The sequence below is a fragment of the Aptenodytes forsteri genome, unplaced genomic scaffold (assembly GCF_000699145.1).
Source record: "Aptenodytes forsteri isolate BGI_AS27 unplaced genomic scaffold, ASM69914v1 Scaffold231, whole genome shotgun sequence".
NCBI classification, from domain to species: Eukaryota; Metazoa; Chordata; class Aves; order Sphenisciformes; family Spheniscidae; genus Aptenodytes; species Aptenodytes forsteri.
The window spans coordinates 2,980,149-3,000,370 of NW_008796046.1; the positions used below are offsets into that span (position 1 = coordinate 2,980,149).

Below are 20,222 nucleotides of genomic sequence, written 5' to 3' on the forward strand. Positions count from 1 at the left end.
GCGGCTGAGGGAACTGGGACTGTTTAGCCTGGAGAAAAGGAGGCTGAGGGGAGACCTCATCGCTCTCTACAACTACCTGAAAGGAGGTTGTAGCGAGGTGGGTGTTGGTCTCTTCTCCCACGTAACAAGCGATAGGACGAGAGGAAATGGCCTCAAGTTACACCAGGGGAGGTTTAGATTGGATGTAAGGAAAAATTTCTTTACTGAAAGAGTGGTGAAACATTGGACCAGGCTGCCCAGGGAAGTGGTGGAGTCCCCATCCCTGGAGGTATTTAAAAGACATGTAGATGAGGCGCTTAGGGACATGGTTTAGTGGGCATGGTGGTGTTGGGTTGACGGTTGGACTCGATGATCTTAGAGGTCTTTTCCAACCTCAATGATTCTATGATTCTATGTTCAGGAGATTTGCACTGGACAGTAACTAATCACTTTAAAAGTGATTTTAAAGTCACTGTAAGTGCACGATGAACCCCCTTGGCACGTGGCAAACAACTGCAGTGCTACCTGCCTGAGACCTGGTTTCTGACAGGCTTTATCAGCCATTCAGCTGGCAGGCAGTGATTTGGCTGAAGTACCCCATCTGAGGAGAACCCACGTTGCAAGCGCTCAGAAAACTGTGCCTTCAAATAAGGGATTGTGCTGATTTGACTCCATCTGTTTAATGTACTGATTCAGTTAATTTATTGGGAAAATTCAGTATAGATGAGGACCAATCCCCCTAATCAAAGGGAACTGTCTCTCTGACAGACTGATGCTTTCACCCCTAACTATCTCAGTGAAATATTAACATTAAAAGCTTAAGGATAATTTTTTTTTTTTAATGAAAGTCAGTATTAACTATTTGACTGTGATCACTTTAGTGGCTAGAATGAACAAAGCATCAAGTGTGAAAGCAATGAAACAGGAGAAGTGAGACTTGGCAGGAGGAAGAAACACCACAGGAAGACTGAAGGAGACAGAAAAAGGAAGCTTGGGAAAAAAGGAGAAAAGAGGAAAGGAATGCGATAGCTAAAATGAAAAAGATTTTCTTGCTGAGACATGCCAGGTGTGAACAACAACAAAAAGACACTTAAGGTACTACAGTTATTAGCAACAATCCCACAGTCATTCCCATAAAGATTACATCTCCATCCAATATTCCCAATCCATGGTAAGTAGAAGACGACTCCTAATATTTAAAACTAGTTCATAGACCAGAATTAAAAAGCAGTCTAATTTTCCCCTGCCTAGGCTGGCCTCTCACACCATCATCCAGCCACTGCTGCTCAATTCATTTCTGGCACACATGTGGCAGATACCTAATGGATACCAATGGAGCAAAATTACCAACCGAGAAGATCCCACAGATCAAGCCAAAAACTTCTCATTTTGCTCACCCTGCCATCACTTCCAAATGGAGCTGGCCAGAAACTGTCAGGAAGGCAGGCACATTGAAGAAATGGGTCTTTTCCGCAGATTCCCTTGCCTCATTTGACATCTGTAAATCAAAAAATGAGCAAGAAGTTAGACTACCGGTGTTTGAATAAAAAGCACAGCTCCCGGTTTATTTTCCCTTTTTTCTCTGAAGAAATTCCATGAGATTCAACCCAAACACTGCTGAGATGGAATCCAACAGTGTGGTAAGTCATAATACAATGCTCCATATCTTTGTTCAGACTGCTAATGGGCTCTAAAACCTATTTAAGCAAAACACAGTAAGAAAAACCCCACAAGATAAAGCATTCTTGGGCACTTCTCTTTCTAGGGGTCCGATGCAAATAATGTGTCTGTGTAGTGAAAAGCCATACTTTAAGTGGGAAACACCACAGCTCCCTCTTCCACTTTCAGTGACTTATGAGGATATGGGTTGTAGGTATCACAACAACTTGCAGGGCAAGTCTGTGAATGGTGGGACATACCCCCAGCTTCCCCAGCAAAGCTTGGACATGTCAGCACAGAGGAAGGATACGCAGTTCTTTCAGACATTTCTCAAACTAACAGGGATCATAAATTGGATCCCCAGCAATTAGTTGTATCAGTTCAGCTGAGAAGGAAGTAACTTGTTAAGATGACACAGCTTCATAGAATTTGACTGTTTGCCCTAAACTTTGCAGGCAGCACAGAGTTCGTACAAAGCTAAAATAATATGTGGCTCTTCACTTCTCACCTCTTGTCTTTGCATGTGGGTATGTCGGGAGCTCTAAATTTTACTCAAGAAAAGAATTGTGTAACTTACGTGTTTAAACATCCACGAGCTCAATGAGGAATGACATTGTAGAAAGGAAGGAGGTAACAAAATGTGAAGTAAAAGGTCTGAAAGGACATATTCACCATTTTACATGCAAGTCTGAGACCAAGAGTGGTAGAAATGCAGATTTTCTGGAGTAGCCTCTGACTTTTGGCTCCCTGGTAAAGTAACGCGTACATAGCTAAGGGTTTGTCTGCCTAAGAGTTTGGGAGCAGGTGGAGAAACCAGATCCCATGTTTCTGGGAAATGCAGACATACAAAATGAAAATCCCTCTGGAACATCTGTTGAAGAACATTTTGCCCAGCAACATACAAAAGAAAGATGCCAGCCTATTGATCCAGTCTCCAAATATAAGTATTGATTTTTAACTCTTTCCTACCAAGATGAACAGTGAGGGGGGGAAGGGAAGAATCTCTATCTCTTGGAAGTTTGAAGCTTCACGCAGCACTGCCTTCAAAATTCAATTTCAAGTCTGATGAGAAAATGGAGGAGTATTTTCCGTCAGGTGCACCGAATTTTAGCAGACTTAAAACCAGTGCTATTTCCTTTTCATGTGCAAATGAATTTGTTTCCATTGCAAAAAGACCAACAGTAATCAGAAGAAAAAAAAAAGGAATGCAATACCCTCTTAAGACTTGTTATTCAGTCTTCAAAGAAAGCAGAACTGAAACAATTTGGAGTTGGAAACATCACAGCTTACACATTATATAGGCACTGAAAAACAAACTACATTTCAGCTTTTGCATGTTTTTTTCTGGTCACCAGATATTTTAAGCATAAAAAAAACACGAGTGATGGAAAATTTAGCAAGTTCAGTGTTTCATTATGAAAAATGGTCTTAAAAAAGTCTCATTAAAGTGATGGTATATTTTTGTTTTTTAATTTACAGGCACAAAAGACAAAATTAGAAGACCTCTGTGTCGAGCACTTTAGAAGTCATTTGAGCATAAGGAGTGTGCTTCACCATTTCCCTGGCAGACACGAAGCTGACCAGAAGAGAGCAAGGAGCCCTCATGGCAAAGAAAGTCACCAGTCTCCTGGGCTGCGTTAGGCAGAGCGCTGCCAGCAGGTCAAGGGAGGGAATCCCTCCCCTCTGCATAGCACTGGGGACTCACCAAGGTCGCTGGGTGAAGCGCTCTCCTCCCCAGTACAAGACAGACATAGATATACTGGAGTGAGTCCAGCAAAGGGCCACAGAGATGATTAATGGACTGGAGCATCTTTCATATGAGGAGAGGCTGAGAGAGCTGGGACTGTTCAGCATGGAGAAGAGAAGGCTCAGGGGGGATCTTATCCATGTGTATAAATACCTGATGGAAGGGAATGAAGAAGGAACCAGACTCATCTCAGCTGTGCTCACTGAGAGGACAAGAGGCAATGGGCACAGATTTTAAAAAAGACACATGAAATTTCATCTGAAAACAAGAATAAACTTTTTTTTTTATTATTTACTGTGAGGGTGGTCAAACACTAGAACAGGTTGCCTAGAGAGGCTATGAAGTCTCCATCTGGGGAGATACTAAAAACTCGGCAGGACAGAGTCCTGGGCAACTTGCTCTAGCTGACCCTGTTTGAGCACAGTGAGATGGATTAGACGATCTCTAGAGGTCACAATTCTGTGACTTTTAAGAAAACATGAAGATAAATGAGATTTTTGTTTCAGCATTTTCTATATTTCAATGTCATCCCTAAGCTTCGGAGGATTCAAAGGTTCAGGAGAAAGACAAAAGAAACTTCGAAGCTAATCTGAGGTTTGGCTGATCTACATTCACTTCCAAACGAATGCGTTCTTCTGAGATAAGTTTGAAATACCCACTTTTCAAAGTGTAATTCCTAGGAGTTATGCTAAGTGCTGCCAGCTCAGCTAAGTATGCCACTGCCTCCAGCCACCCTACTGCCCAACTTGCTTTGTCACAGGGAGGTTGCTAGGCTCAGGCTTGTTCACCAGCCTTTGATATTCTACAGTCTGCCATTTTTCTCAATGAGTCGGAAGGTGTTGCTTTTGTTCTCAAAAAGCTCTGCTGCTCATCCAAAAGATAAAACAGAGACTGCTAAAGACCTCAAGATCACAAGGCAGTTTTATCTCTTCACCACATCACACTAAAGAAAAGAGCAAACTTGCCTTGCTCCACAGAGATCAATGGAAATATGACAATTTGTGGCTGTAACTCCAGGACTGCTTCCTTTGTTTCATAGGTTTTTCAGTTCTAAAAAAAAACAAACAACAAAACCCAAGGATGCAGAAGCAGGCCCCTATTGTTTTCTTCAAATAAACCCAGAGTATTTGCTCAAAAACAATAAGGGTATTAATAAACATACAAACATCCACATACCACAGCCCCAGAGCCATGGCCAGAACACTAAAGAGAAGAGCCACGTACCACTCCAGTTTCTCCTACTGCAAGCTTAGTTCAGCTACATTCCTTGTTCCACCAGTGAAAAATCCCACCTAATCCTGTGGGATGCAATTTCTAAACAACAAGAAAGAGACAGACTGGAAGCAGGAAAAGAACAGAAGAAATCAGCCATGAAATCTCAACACTCCCCCCCCCAAAATCCACAAACAGGATACAGCTGTCCCCAGGAGCTGGGGCTTGGTTTATTTATAATGACTTTGTGTCATTTTTCATTCTCCAAATCAGATGCAATCTCAGGGAGGCAAAGACAAAATAGACACAACAGTAAGTGACTGGAGGAAGAGTGTGAGAAAGTCTACAGCTCAACCGGACTTCTAAAAACCTGCAGGCCACTGAGAGATCCTGAGATGCATGTCTGCATCGCAAGCAGCTCCTGGATGGCTTCCAACAGAAGGTGAAGAGTGAACACTGCAATATTTAGGTAGAATTTTATTCCCCCATCACCATCCGATCGCCTTGCCTTCCCACAACTGCCCACTTCCTCTCCCTCATTTTGAGACACAAAGCTTGATGAACACATGTTGTGAGCTGCAAAAGTCAATCCACCTGCTACACAGGGAAAATGAAATGCCTCCCTTTTCCTTGCTGAAGGGGTGCCTTCAGTAAGAAGGTATCCCATAATCAGCAACTTCACATTTCACATGTACAAATATCAATTAACCCCCTAGAGGTGGTTCCTCCACTTTACAAATTCAAGCACAGGATCAGGCCAATGTTTTCAAGTGCCTGTGCCCCAGATTTATGCTCAGCCTTTTAGATCAAGCTTGCTTCTTTATTATAAACAACCACAGTCACTGGTAGAAGATAAATAATAAATAGTAGGTGATGCTATCCCTTCGCTGCTGACACGGAGCAAGATTGTTTTTCATGTCCATGACTAGCAAAATGAAGCGACAACATTGTTCTGCTTTTATTTCAATTAGACAGACATTGCTCCCACTTCCCAACCCCAAAATACCTACTTGATAAAAGAATAGGGGGGAATAATGTGTTTGCTTTCAAGTTCTCTCCATTCCCTAGTCAAAAACCACCCAAATTACAATGGCGAAAGAGGGAGGGGGAATCTATATGAAACATCTTGGTGTCTCAGAGTAAACGTGCTATAAACATACCAGGGTTCGACGTCAACATCAAAGGCTTTTTATTCTCATTCTAAACATGAGAACAACTGGATTTAGTACCTGTTTTGTCCTCCATCTCCTCAAATGTCTAATGATTTAATTTAAAATTATTCCCTTTGATGTCAGTCTTGTATTAACTTGAGGAAATTAGCTTCAGGAGAGTATAAACCGTTTGATTCCATCTCTCACTCTAAGCAAGCCAAACGCATGAAGGGATCAGAGAAGACTTGAAAAGCTCATAGACATCACTGCTGTAGCTCTAGCCCAGGCCCACAACATCATGCTGCTGAAGCTTCACAGCACCACATCTTTAACCCAGACTTGCCTTCTCTGATGTCCCATTATAAACATGATTGGGTTTTCCTTTTTTAGGCAACCACTGCAAAATTCATAACTTCCAAGACCACCTCCTTGCAATTCCAGTCCTAATTCTGATCAGCTGGACTTGCATTGGGCAATAGCAGCTGGTTCTGCTGAGACAAACATCTCATAAATATGGACTGGAATTACAGGCAGAGATGAACCAGGTAGAAACGAGCAGAAACTGGGAGAGACAGAAAAGGCAAGAGCAAGACCTCCCTCAGCTCAGTTCCAGCTTACCCTGATCCCTGCTGAGCACCTCTCTGAAGTCCCAGTCTGCCAGGGACTGGCTGCCTCCCAGACTGTGACATATCTCTAAAGGGGGAAACACTGGACAGACACTAATACTGTTGCATTTAACTGTGATTCTCCCCAGCAGATTCCAGCCTTCCTTGGTGCTGACAAGGCTCTTTTTCAGCAGTACCGAAGGAACGGTAGGAGCAAGTTTCTGCACCTTCAGCAGCAGGCACGTATTTCTGGTGCCACAGCAGGCACAGCCATGCACCTGCACCCATCAGGGATCTAGAAACTTTTACATTCACTCCTGTGAGCAGGTGGCAAAAACCCAAACACCGTACCATCTCTGATCTCTGGGTACATTTTAGATAAGAACAACATCTGGATGGTTCTTCATGTTTACAGTTAAGTAAGTATCCTTTCAAATAATGAAATAGTCTGATCCAGACCCTGGGTTCAGTCAAACAACACCCAGATGCAATGAGGTATGTGTGTGGGAAGAGACAAGCCTGATACAGAACACGTATTACCTCCGCTGGAGCCAACAGGTAGAGTGCAGCACCCCTTACACGTAGAGCACCGTCCCCAGGAAGGAATAAGGCCACAGGCAATACAAAACACATGTGAGATCTACTTTAAAGAGCTGTGAATGCCAATACAGCTGTTGTGCTTTCTAACTCACTGCACGCTGAGTTCTTTTAAAAGGCTGTGGCTGGGCAGCAGGGAAAGTGGCTGTCCAGGGCCTCATCATACCAGCTGGAGTGTCCTGGGCCAGAAAGACTCTTCCAGAGCGGAGACAAGCCTGCATGTTCCCCACAGCAGCTGAGGACAGTCAAACAAGGCAACTTTCCAGGGAAGAAAGTGAAAAAGACAGAGCAAGAGACCCAGAAAGCAGGGAGCCTTCAACACTGCAGACAGAGTGGGAGGCTACTGAAAATAGCAGGGAACAGACATGCAGCCGGGTCACAAAGACAAAAGGCAGATTTCCTAGGATGCAGCCCAGAAGGGGACTGGGTAAAGTTTCTTGCAACATACACAGCTGCTAAGAATTTTAGACTTCAGAAGAAAAAAGAAAAAAGCAAGGAAGGGATCTGCCCTGATGAGCTAAGACTGCTGGTACAAAGGAATTATCCTGATTAAACTAAACTAAAATAAAAATGGCCATCTCACTCTGCTGATCTGCATTCCCCCTATTTCAAGAATTACCTTGTTCTACTTTGCATTCTACTAAAACCCAGCTTTCAATATTCAAAGCTCTTTTGGCATTTTCAGTAAGTTTACTTTAAAGAAGGCAGCACAAGCAAGGGGCTTCCCCCCTCCAGGGTTCCACCAAAGGCAGACACCGTCAAAGGTGCAGAAATCCACAAGCTGGTGTTGCTGATGTTCTCCGTGTGGGTTAGGGTCTGCCTGGCTCTTCTCACACTTCCAGCAGCTTCTCCTCAAACTTCTCAAACCTACTCTTTTCAGGTGTAGAAAATCTCAAGTGCAAAAGATTTCTCTGGAGTTCTTATCATCTTGTGATTTATTTTTTAAAGTTTCCTCTGCTTACCACCCTCTTTTCACTGTTACAGTACTTCATTTTAAAAATATTTACCTCAATTGATTTGTCCAGCAGAGAGGAAAGGGATTCCTCCCCATCCCAAGTCCCAGTATGAGAACATCCCAACCAAAGCTATGCAGAGACTAATCAGTATGCCCACAACCAAAGATAGTGAGGAGGCTGAACATATAAACAAACACAAATCCTACAGGATTAAGAGGTCTAGAAATCAAAGATCACATGCCTTCAAAAAGAATTTTCCTTCTAACTCAGGATACTTTCTTCCCGTATCTTCAAGTCTCATGTAAAAACAGATTCCTACTCTCTTCACTTTCCACCATTTCCAAAGAATGCACGGGCCTGAGCAGCCACCAGACATTAGTCAGAGGATTAAAATTGTGCCAGTCAGAAGACAGCTACTAAAAGGCGATGGGTCACAGCGGGTGCAAAAGCAGCCTCTACTTGGGTTCTAAAGGCTACTCAACCAAAGTTTTCAACTTATTCCACCCACAGTAGGACAGCTAAACTGGCGAGATTATCAATTTTATATACTGCCCAAGGGAGCTAAAAAAAAAAAAAAAAAAAAAGGGCAGAAAAACCAACCTGAAAACAACCTGTAAGCAGCAGGGGGATTGTAACTACTACAAATTCAGGAGCAACAGGACACCAATTTATGTTCTGGTCACTACTAGAGGATAGGTCTTAAAACTTTAAGTACAGGTTTTAAACATTTTTTAAATTAATAATGTTTTTTTAATAATGGTTCAAAGCTGCGCCAGGGGAGGTTTTAGACTGGACACTAGGAAGCATTTCTTTACCGAGAGGGTGGTCAAACACTGGAACAGGCTTCCTAGAGAGGCGGTCGATGCCCCAAGCCTGTCAGTGTTTAAGAGGCATTTGGACAATGCCCTTAACAACATGCTTTAACTTTTGGTCAGCCCTGAAGTGGTCAGGCAGTTGGACTAGATGATCCTTGTAGGTCCCTTCCAACTGAAACAGTCTATTCTATTCTAAATTGAAGAATCTAATTTGCAGGTTGCTTTCGCTGATTCCCATCTCCATAATTCTTGGCTACTGCTCAAATGTAAGAGCAACAGGAATTTATTTTCTCCCTTGGCCTGTGCAAGCAGTGAATTAAGGGCTAGTTTAAAAGTGACTGAATACAGCAGACAGGGAATGTGTTGATGGTTGGTTTGATTAAAAGCATATGGAGATTCTGGGCTTTGCTGCAAATACTACCTCCTTATTTTTATGTCTGATACCCTTATGTCACCTTATTTTTATGTCTGACAGCCTCACACGCATGGCCCAAGGAAGACCTAATCTTCCCCAGATTTCCACTGTCAAGAAACAGTGTCACTGCTCCAGTGGAGTCAAGTGGTCACAGCAGGATAGCAAGTGATCTTGGATCTCTGCTAGCCAAGACCAATTCTGCACAGAGCTTTGCAGAAACAAAACCAAATCCTACATTAGGCCGGACAATGAAGCGGTGCTCAAAGAAGAAACAGGAGATCAGGGAGCACTTCCCAGCAGCAAAGGGGTTTCTGAAGCCCTTTCTTTGTGGCACAGGCCATTTAATGGGATCTGACTCGGCACTTATTCCACATCTTTCAAGCACATCTGTCACTACATTTCTCCAAGCCAGGTATTATTTACACCTAAGCAATCACACTGGGGAGACAGCAAGAGATTTGCCTTGAACCATGCATTTAGCCAAGATCCAGTTTATACAAGTTTCAGACTCACAATTTAGCACCTCAATCTATGTTTGCATCAGTGCTTCTGTTACTACCAGCCACCTACGCTGTAGTCCTGCATCCTTTACAGCTTTCAAGTGGATACAATTTGTACCAAAGACGTAATACACTGTACAGCTGCAAACTGTATAATGTTCTCATCATTAAGTGTCACTTGTTTTCACATCTTAATTTGCATGCAACAGCCTGGGACGAACCTTTGGTAGCATTAAGGGATCTCAATTAAATTGGAACAATTTAGTTTAGCTAATCAAGTCTATTGTCCCAGCAAGCAAAAAGCTGAGCCACATGTACTGGTCTGGAAGGAAATCACTTGTAGCACAGGTTAGACCTCGAGATCCTGAAGAACCAGTACATGGAGGCTTTTTGTCATGAGGCTGTGCAGAGAGTGGAAGACGCGATCCCGCAGCAAGCAACTGCTACCTCAACAATTTTTCTTTTGCTTACAGATGATTCACCAGCAAGGCTGGAGCCAATAAGGATAAGTGGCAATGGATGTAATTGTTTGAGACAGAAGAGTGAATTTCAAATATAGAAGTATAAAAGGCATATGCAATTTCTTATGATTCATAGATGTGGGGGTTAGGAATTATGAGAAGTCTGTGGGGAAGATCTTAGTGGTTACAGCTGTATTTAAGTTTCATAGGACGTTTTGACCCAAGACGTGAAATACTTTATATAATGATAGATTGTGGCAGTGATTTGGTGGATGGATGGGGAGACCTGGCAATGCTGGGGGAGAATTCTGACATACAACAGGAGTAGCTTGTAGGGAGGAATATATACACAGGTGGAAAGGAGTTTTAGGTATTGCTGACTTTCTTTTAAGGAGTTCTCTCATGGTGAATTATATTCTTCATTTCAAAGCTAAGAAATATTTGCGTGTAGTAGGCTGTCCTGAACGTCCCATCCCTTCTCTTGGGCTCTTATGATCACATCTTTCTGTTTACCAAGATGTTCCACCTCCCTCTGTTGTTCTTTGTAAACTTTTCCACAGCACCGGGGATAGAAAAACCTCATCAGTACAAAAGGTGCTGATTAGTGCACAAAACAGCAATAAAAAAAAAGTAATGCATCTGTTTAACTCTGTCCAAATTATTAGTTGAAGCAAAGGGCTGGTATATTAAAAAAATAATCACAGAAGTACATAAAGGAAAGGTTTTGTAAAGACAAACATTTCATCTAACCTTCAATGACTCCAGAACTGCTCTGCAAGCGAAAAATCAAAATGAACTTTATGCAACGCAACTTACCTCAATTTGAAAGAGTTCCCCAGCACCTTCACAGTCATTTGATGTAATTATGGGGGTATGAATATGCACATAGCCATTATCCTGGAACAGACAGAACACTAAAGTTAACTAGCTAAAGATATCAAACGTCAGCTTCAAGGATGACATCAACCAGCACACATCATAACTCAGCTATTAGTCCCCAACCAGGACAGCATATGTACTCTTTCAGGCAACTTCTGCCTTACATGGACAAAGACAGAGGAGTAACTAAATACTAGCATGATTTACAAATCAATGTTTACTATGTGCTTTTTCTTCCATGTTTCATAAAGAAATGAGACTTATGCCATTACTATGGGTTTTTGCAACTGCCCTTCTCCACACCGTTCCCCTGTCTTTTCACCTCCTCCAGTATTTTTATATTTTTGGGCAGTTTCAGTCAAATTCACCCCTACGGCCTCAACACTTCAGTTTCTTCCAGCTTTTTGGAAGCTGGTGGTTGGGCAGAGGACGCTCTCTTAGTGTTCTCCACTAAGAGAAATGATCCAAGTGTGTAAATGACAGAAATCACACACTGCATGGGAGGGAGGCATTAAAAACACTCAACCAATGAAAATGTCAGTCCCACCTCACATCTTCTGAGATATCAAAGTCAAACTGATTTTTTAAAAGACAGGGTATACCCTGGCTTGGTCATGTTCTTGATCAAGTGTGTTAAATGACAGAAATCACACACTGCATGGGAGGGAGGCATTAAAAACACTCAACCACTATGAAAATGTCAGTCCCACCTCACATCTTCTGAGATATCAAAGTCAAACTGATTTTTTAAAAGACAGGGTATACCCTGGCTTGGTCATGTTCTAAGTACCTGGAGAATTGCCCATTCATGTAATAGTTCATAGACCCAGCAGAGGCCTCCGAAACCAGGAAGGCTGTATGAAGAAAGAGCCTCTATTCTCTGGGTTTCTCTGCAGTGCAGCTGTAGGCTTTTAAACCAGCTGAAATCCAATTTTCAGCAGATGGGTACATCAAGCAGACCTCAGACAATCACATACAGCATGTTAGAGGAAAAACCGGGAACAGAACTCTACTAACCATCACCTTCCTAACTTAGTCTCACTACAGAGATCACTGGTGGAGCACAGAGATCACACCTATGCGTGTCAAGGCAAACAAGAACCTGGAACTAGCTGATTTCAGCTGTGAACACAGGATTTGTTTTCTCTTGCATCACTGTAGTGTCTAGTACAAAGGGAATCCCTTTAAAATCAGGGTGTGCCAGCATTACCACGATACAGGCAATGATGTAGCATAACTCGTCTATTTACACAAAACACTAATAAAAAAAGAAATTATTTTTCTAAAGCAATTGTTTCTAAAAGGTTAGTTTCACAGTTTTTACCACAGCAATACAAATCGACCATTCATTACAGGTCCTGGTCTTTATCACTAGCTAGTTAAAAGGCTAAGAAGACAGGAGCAGCATTTACTGCCCATCTTGAGAATCAAACTAAAATTAATTTGGACCAAAGTGTTCGTACGGACATGCAATGCATTCTGCGGAAGTACCCTAACACGACCAAGAGGGAGCAAAGTCCCTGCAGTCAGCTCTAGACTACCTTGGTTACAGGTGCAAAGACCATGGCTTGCCAAGCGCCCAGCAGGAGCTCCTCACTGAGATCCAGTTACTACACAGAAAGAAGTTTTCGAGCCAGAAATACCTGTTTTGCCCAGGGAGGGCAGTTTCAGCCTACCAACACAAAATGCAGGTCTCTGCCATAATCCCATGCATGCTTCAGAGACCTGCTGATCATGGGGCCTCCCAACCCTACATGAGATTTTGGAAAAATCGCCTAAATTACAGCAACTGCTACCACTGTATGAGGAAAGAAGCACATTTCACACAGAACACCCCTTGCATGCTTTGGAAAGGAATGTGAACTGCACAGGTCTGAAAGATGAGAATCCCATAAACACCTCTTGCATATTTCTCCTTATTAAAGCTCCTAAAATACTTCAAGTCACATTAGTGGCTCTGACAAACCTGGAAGTTAGTTAATGTGCAAAGTGGAGGTTGCCATTCACACTGCAACCATTTCACTGTGCCTAGAAACAAGTTCCTATCCCACATGGACCACCATAGTCAGGAGAAGATTGAAAGATGACATTTTAGCCTTCAACATCCAAACCAAAGGCACTTGGCATTAGTCATTCACTGTTGGAAATGAATAGGCTAAAAAAAAAAAAAGTTTTTAAAGTTACAGGGAGTCTAGATAATTTTGAGTGTGTATTCCAAAAACGTCACTTATTTTCTTTCACCATTAAGCTCTTTACAGCTTTCCACAGTGAAAACACTCCGATTATACTTTCTAGTTATTGTATCTTCTGACATTGTCAAGTTGGAAATTGCAACATTCTTGGGATGATGTAGGTGGCAATTTAAAAAGACTGCTTTCCTTCCATCAGAAATGGAGCAAACCACAGACGTTCCTGGTGCTAGGAGAGTCGTGACATAAGCATTCGCAAATATCCGGTCTGGGACCAAATCTTCCTTATCCCTTTAAAAATAACTTTAGTGCAGCTGCTGCTGCTAAATTAATAATACTTTATATTTTTTAATACTGCTCAGCTCTTGAGCATTTTAAACGGGAAGATATGTCAGAGTCTGAGCTGGAGTTAATTTGGAGAAGTAAAGCCTTTGTCAGAGTAAGATGCTTTTTTGTATCTCAGCTGGCTTCCTTGTGCATGTTTGAAATCACAAATTGTTGTAGGCAATGCCATCTAGTGGCTCGACACCAGCAAAGACTGATTCCCAGCAGAGTTGGGTTCAGTCTTACAAGCTGGCACAATGCTGAAACCAACAGCAGCTTTACCTGACACAGTATTTCTATTAAGCTCTTAAAAAAAACCAAACTTCTAAATACCATGCAATTCCATACAGATAACTCTTAGAGCAAGCAAGCCTTCTTTGCCACTGCAAGCGACAAATACCAGCATATTCGGGACCAGAAATTCAGTCTCAACAATTCTGACCTGTTCTTTGGGCCATATTAATTACTACATATGAATTTTGTGATCAGAATGCTCTGAATATGGTTCTACTCAAACTAAAGCCAGTTTATCTAAACTAAAACATGTTTATTTCAAGGAACAGCTTTCAAAGAAAGGGCTCAGGTGTGCTAGAGGACTTGCTATCTTTCTTTATCTGCTCACACAAAGAATCGCGTGGTCTCTATATGGCATCTGGAATCAGTTAGTCCACTGCCCCCAGCACAAAGCCTGTACCATGCCCACAGCTCAAGGGCGACACATTCATAAAAGGCAGGTGCCTCCCACCCATCAGTCTGAAATGCATCAAAACAGGAGTCTCCTAATCTCAGCTAACAGCATCCACACAGTAAGAGAAAGGTAAGAACTGAGAAGAATAATATGAAGCTCTGAGTCAGTTTGTCGGTAGCCTTCCTGCATCGCAGATTTTTCCATGTGGGAGGAGGCTTCTGTCCAAGGACCGTAAGGTCACTGCTGAGGGTGGGTTAAACGACTCCGTATTACGTTGTGTTCCACAGACCACACACACTCGCAGGCAATTATATTGCAACGTAGCAAAAGGGATAAAACAACTAACAGGAAATGGGTAGAAAAACGCTAACAAGACCACAGATGTGCTAACCTGATCATAAGCAATAGTCTGGCCAAGGCCTCAGTCGGGCCCAGGCCTGGAAAGAAAACGGTGTGCAAAATCCATACCCTGCAGTCAACACATCACGCTCCCTCCCTCCTAACACGCTCCTGTGAAGCCAAACTGAGGGAGCGTTTTACACATAAGGCTCGGTACAGAAGGGACTACCTGGAAGAATGAGTGGATGGCTGCAGTGGCTTCACTGCGGATTCTCAAGAGGGTCAGTCAGGCCCAGGCCTGGAAAGAAAACGGTGTGCAAAATCCATACCCTGCAGTCAACACATCACGCTCCCTCCCTCCTAACACGCTCCTGTGAAGCCAAACTGAGGGAGCGTTTTACACATAAGGCTCGGTACAGAAGGGACTACCTGGAAGAATGAGTGGATGGCTGCAGTGGCTTCACTGCGGATTCTCAAGAGGGAGCCGAGTGTGTTGTTTCTGCATCGCAGGTGAGGGAACTGTCGGACATACTCCAGCGGGTGCCTCTCCTTCGTTTTCAGGGGGAATGACTAAAAACAAGGAAAGAAAAATTAGAGCATGAGAACTTAGAGTCAATATAGTTTTATTGCTTTTCATGGAATACCATCTCTGCCTACTAAAACTCAACTGTCATCACAGAGCAACGAAGAACTAGATGCTTTTGCCTATCTTTTCTAGGATTTTTTTGGATTTCGTAATGCTTATGGCAGAGCAAGAGCCATGAACACAAGAGAAGGTAGTAGCGCTCTGAAACACTCCACCTTCTGGATGTTGATCCCCCCTGAAAGCCAGCTGTTCATCTCACTGCTGCAACAGCGAGCCGGTTCCAAACGTGCCTGTGGCAGATACGGTTCTTCCATCTGCACAATCTGGAGTATTTTGCCAGTCCCACTGCTTCTCCAATTCGTACCCCAGCCAGACTTGCCAGGTAAACCACCTGGCACAGATAACTGCTTCAGGGTGGGACAAATGCACACTCTTAGCTGCCAGCATGTGTGCCAGTTTCCACGTAGAAACAGCTCTGCCCTCGAAGACAGCTTTCATGGTGATCCCACGTTTCTCCTTTGACATACCCTATAGACACCGCTGGCAAATCAAAGCCTGCAGGAGCACTCAGACTGAAAGAAAATACAGTTTGAAGCATGCTTTGCTAGATACTTGGACCTTTCGAAATTAATTCCCAAAATGGTCCTACCAGTTGGACTCCTGCTGCAGTGACATACCCAAGTATCACAAGGTCCCACCACATGGATGGTTTCAGCTTTCACCTCCATATTTTGCTTCCTATGAGGACTTTTGACCAGTTTTCCTTGCACTTCAACTGCGCTTCCAAAAGTCAGGTCTCTAAGACACCAAGAAAAAACAACAGCTTAGCCAGGCGCTGATACAAATTCAACTACATTCAGAAGAGATTCCTGTTAATTTAGCTGGACCACTTGAGATCACAAGAGATACTGTAGCCATAGGGCTTAACTGATGAAATGAAAAATTATTAAATATATAAGTGGGAACATGAATAGATTCACAACGCTATAGAAGAATTAAGGACAAGGTAGGAGCGTTGGACAAGTGAGGGGAAAAGGTTTTTATTAGAAGGGGATATTGGTGGGGACAAACCAGGCTTATAGAACAAAAAAAGTAATTAAAAAAAAAAAATTAAAAATCAAGTTACATGCAGAAGGTTCCTGGATCATCCCAAAACCCCCAAACCTAGCCCAAAGAACAACCGAGAGCAACAAACAAAATGAAGCTGTAAAACAAGTGCATTATTTTATTCTAATAGAACAGGCATGCCTATCTAGGGGGTATGCCTACAGAGCCAGCCCTCAAGTTGTTATAGGAAGAGCGACAGCGCTCTCCAAAAACCTGGGGGACAGTTATCCCTGGCTACGTTGTGTGATTTCCAAGCAAGTCCAACAGTAGTTCAGAACGCCCACGCTGCTACAGCTGTTAAGAAAATTAGGTCCAAATTAATCTCACAGGACAAGCAAGTGAACCACCAGGCCTCAGCTATGTGGAGACAGAGTAGTTGGACACTCGCCATCCTAAAAACACATCCAGAGATCCCAGACTGCAGTAGTGCCTTTCCTGTGGTCAGTGCCAGCTGCTGGAGGCTCCTCCAGCTGTCTGGTGAGTCACTGGGATAGGAAAGGAAGCCTGAGCAGACCCCTCCGAGCACTGCTCAACACAGATATTTCTCCAAGTATCTCAAACTGACCAACCTATTTTCCAGGCTGGGATCAGCAACCACCTGGAGGTTTTCCAGAGAACTCCCATCGTTTATATGCAGGAATAAAACTTCCTTCTGGGATCGGACAGAGCGGACCCAGCCCTAGAGGTAAAAGAAAAAGAAATTTGTTATTTCTTGGCATAGACTCCGCGTAGTCATGGTCTTCTTCCAGAGCTGAGCTGGACATGCTACCTCAGGCCTACTTCAACTTCTTATTGAAATCAAAGGAAATATTTCTTTAGGGGCAACAAAAATAAAAAATAATTAAAAAAAAAATCAGTGTCAGTTTTTCTACTGACTTCAAAGCAAAGAGAAACAAACCCTTAGGCAGAGACATCAACTCTTCTCCTGAGTACAGCAGGGATAACTAAGATCTACCTGCACCTTTGGGGAGCTGAGAATACGGAAAGCAGCAAAGCACTCTGAAGATGAAAAACATTTTAGCAAAGTGCATATTCTTATCAGTGATGTCTCTTCAAAACACTTCTTACTGCAACAGGAGAGACCAGTAATGCACAGTTCTTTATGGTAACACACTCAAGGCTGTTTTGATGATTTTTAGTACCAATTTTTGTTGCTGTATCACCTGTAGGAAGGTTCCAACTGAAATTTGTTCACTAGTTGTTTAAATGCCCTAAGCCGCTGGACTGCTAAAACAATGATGCTGCAGCCAATAGATTCAGGTGCAAAACTACATAGTCATGCAAGACAAAAATCAAAATTAATGCCCTGACAATTGTGGATGTTTCTCCTTACACCTCAAAATCAAGACTGCTACACTGTCCCCATGGAAAAAAAATATTAAGAAAGAAATCTAGAAAAGTTCTTGTCCAGTGTGACTAATAGAATTAAAACAGTAACACAGCAGTTCTTTCTCAGAGCAAAACAGTAGAACTGACCACGTACATGTCAGGCTAACGTCTTAATTTGAGTTTTTCAATGAGAAATAACATTTCCCTTAAAAAGAAATTAAATTTTAAGTCAGTACTGAGGCACCAAGCAACAGTAATAGCATCCAAAACACAACTCCCTTAGTTGCTCCCCAGATCACAAGAGTTGAGACAAAGCTGCCCTTAAAAGCAAAACTATCCATGGGGGAGCTTCCAGCTCATCTTATAGTAATACTGTAGAAAACAACCAAAAACAGTGCTGATTAAACAACCAAAAAGCTTCCAGCTCATCTTATAGTAATACCGCAGAAAACAACCGAAAACAGTGCTGATTAAACAACCAAGCTGCCTCTTTTCCAATCAGTTTTGTCTTTTGCTTAACTGTAAGCGCCCAAGTAGTTCCAACGACTTCAAACTGCGCAAGTGCTTTAGGGATTTTATACCAGACAAACCAGTGCTAATCCATCTACTTCTGTTGTCCAGACTGAACAAACTTCAAGAACTAAACAGTACCAAAAGCAAAGCATTCTTAAAAATCACAACATGACTACTAACACAGACAAGGCATTAGGCAGGCTTGTGTAACAGGGAGAGGACAACTGCATACAAGAACTATGGAAGATTTTAAAGTCATAAACCTAATGATTAATGAAAATTCAGCTTTTGCTCACAATTTCAGACAGGTATTTACCTCAACGACCTCTGCAGGGTGTTCCACCTGAGGCAACAACTAATCCAAGAAATACGAGTCTAAAACTAAAGTCTGATCATTTGGACAGCCTCATATTCTTATGGCTAAAGCAAGAGATGTTTAAAAGGTACTTCATACAGTAACACACCTGAAGCTGTTGCACTTATCCTCTGTATTCCAGTAAATCCCCAGAACATATCATATACGTTATACTTGATGCATAATGTTTAACAGCAGATGTTTTTCTTATTTTCTTTCCTCGTAAGCACTCCTTAATGAAACACACAAAACCCCTGAATAAAGAAACAGTCCTAAGAGCTTTTTTTTCACCTCATCAGGCTGTTCCGGGATCTGTTAAATAAGGAGATGAGTCTTGCATCCTTCAATAGGAAATAAGAGCATGCCCACAGGCTTGTACTGGAGCGGCAGGGGCTGTGGCAGCAGTGTTTTGACCACTTGACACCTTACCAGAAGCAATGTGTATTGACGATCCTGACTCAGACCAGACTGCACATTCCAATAACCTGGCCATAATAAGGTTGGGTTTAAGCCAGACCAGTTCCCCAATCCAGTTCAATACAAGAAAACATTTTTGCCAGCACAGGGGAAGAGCAACAAAGCAGGAAGGACCTGATGCAAAAAAAAAAAGGCAGTATTGCCAATTTTAGCATCAGTTTATTCCAGCTTGCATCATTCATATAACTACAGCTGAAAAGCACCTATACTGGATGAGCTTCTTCCTACCCTCTTAGGCTTCATCTATGTGTGTGCAGGAATACCAGTGTGCTAGAAACTGGGTTTTGGGTCAGCAGAATCATAGAATGGTTTGGGTTGGGAGGGACCTTAAAGATCATCCAGTCAAACCCTCCTGCCATGGGCAGGGACATCTTCAACTAGACCGGGTTGCTCAAAGCCCCGTCCAACCTGGGCTTGAACATTTCCAGGGATGGGGCATCCACAACTTCTCCGGGCAACCTGTTCCAGTGTCTCACCACCCTCATAGTAAAGAATTTCCTCCTTATAAATCTAAATCTACCCTCTTTCACTTTAGTTTAAAACTGTTACAAAGTACCCCAGTCCTTTACAGATTCATCCAGAAATACTGACAACTGCTCAGTTCCAGCCAAGGGCCTTGCACTAAAACAGGGACTATGCATCTGCAACCACTGCTCTGTCAGTCAGGAACATCAGAAAACAGGGCGACACACAACCCTGTGCTGAGGAAAGGGAAAGAGCTTCATTGCTAAAGAGTCCCTTTATCCCAGGCTACCTTGCTTCACAATATGAGCTGGACACAAACGTCAATGAAACTGTTATTGTTGGCTCTACCTGCCACTGCTATAAACCTAGATGTGGAACAAGACCTAAAGCAAAGCTTTAAAATCATCAGCACAGAGGCAATAGTTCACTCTCCCAAACCAAACCGGCAATAAAACCGAAACTGTACAGAGTACGTTTCAGTATAACCCGTCACAGTAACAGCCTTTCCCTGCACGTGCCTCGAGGAACTTTAAAGCTTTGTATCTGATCCACAACGGCAAACTGAAGAAATACTTCGAGAGCTGGCTCTAGAGGCTGTAAAAGAGATCTGTAAGTTTAGTAAAACGCGCTGCAGAGGTTCTAGCTTTTCCCCCTGAAGCACATGCAGTGAAGCCGGCGCAGGCCATGCCACTCCAGCTCCTCTCCCTTCCGTTAAGGCTCTGGGCCGGGTCGTTACCAGGCACACCCCGACCTCCCGGCCACACACCTGCACTTTAACCTCTCCAGCCGGCTCCCGGGCCCCCAGCGCCTCGCGGACCCGCAGCCGCACCGCTCGCTGCGCCCGGGGCAGGGAAGCGCAGCGGCGGAGGGCCTG

At 43.0% G+C, this 20,222-nt stretch overlaps 1 protein-coding gene across 1 annotated transcript; it reads right to left on the bottom strand.

The window, feature by feature from the left end:
• Positions 1 to 1,372: 1,372 nt before the first annotated feature.
• LOC109279681 (probable asparagine--tRNA ligase, mitochondrial) lies at positions 1,373 to 20,212 on the bottom strand. The gene is made up of 6 exons (XM_019473887.1): positions 20,115 to 20,212; positions 16,779 to 16,888; positions 15,780 to 15,900; positions 14,946 to 15,086; positions 10,914 to 10,994; positions 1,373 to 1,477 (listed from the first exon to the last, which is right to left on the bottom strand). The coding sequence occupies exons 3-6, from the start codon at positions 15,828 to 15,830 to the stop codon at positions 1,373 to 1,375; spliced, it is 378 nt and encodes a 125-aa protein (XP_019329432.1). The 5' UTR covers positions 15,831 to 15,900; positions 16,779 to 16,888; positions 20,115 to 20,212.
• Between the last annotated feature and the right edge of the window lie 10 nt (positions 20,213 to 20,222).

What these genes read in the sequence shown, in the direction of transcription:
- LOC109279681 (XM_019473887.1), bottom strand. Translation starts at nt 15,830, where the DNA reads ATGGAGGTGAAAGCTGAAACCATCCATGTGGTGGGACCTTGTGATACT. An exon ending in TGGGACCTTGTGATACTTGG is followed by an intron (nt 15,087 to 15,779) that starts GTATGTCACTGC and finishes CCTTGTTTTTAG; the next exon opens with TCATTCCCCCTGAAAACGAA. An exon ending in GGGAACTCTTTCAAATTGAG is followed by an intron (nt 1,478 to 10,913) that starts GTAAGTTGCGTT and finishes TTTGATTTACAG; the next exon opens with ATGTCAAATGAGGCAAGGGA.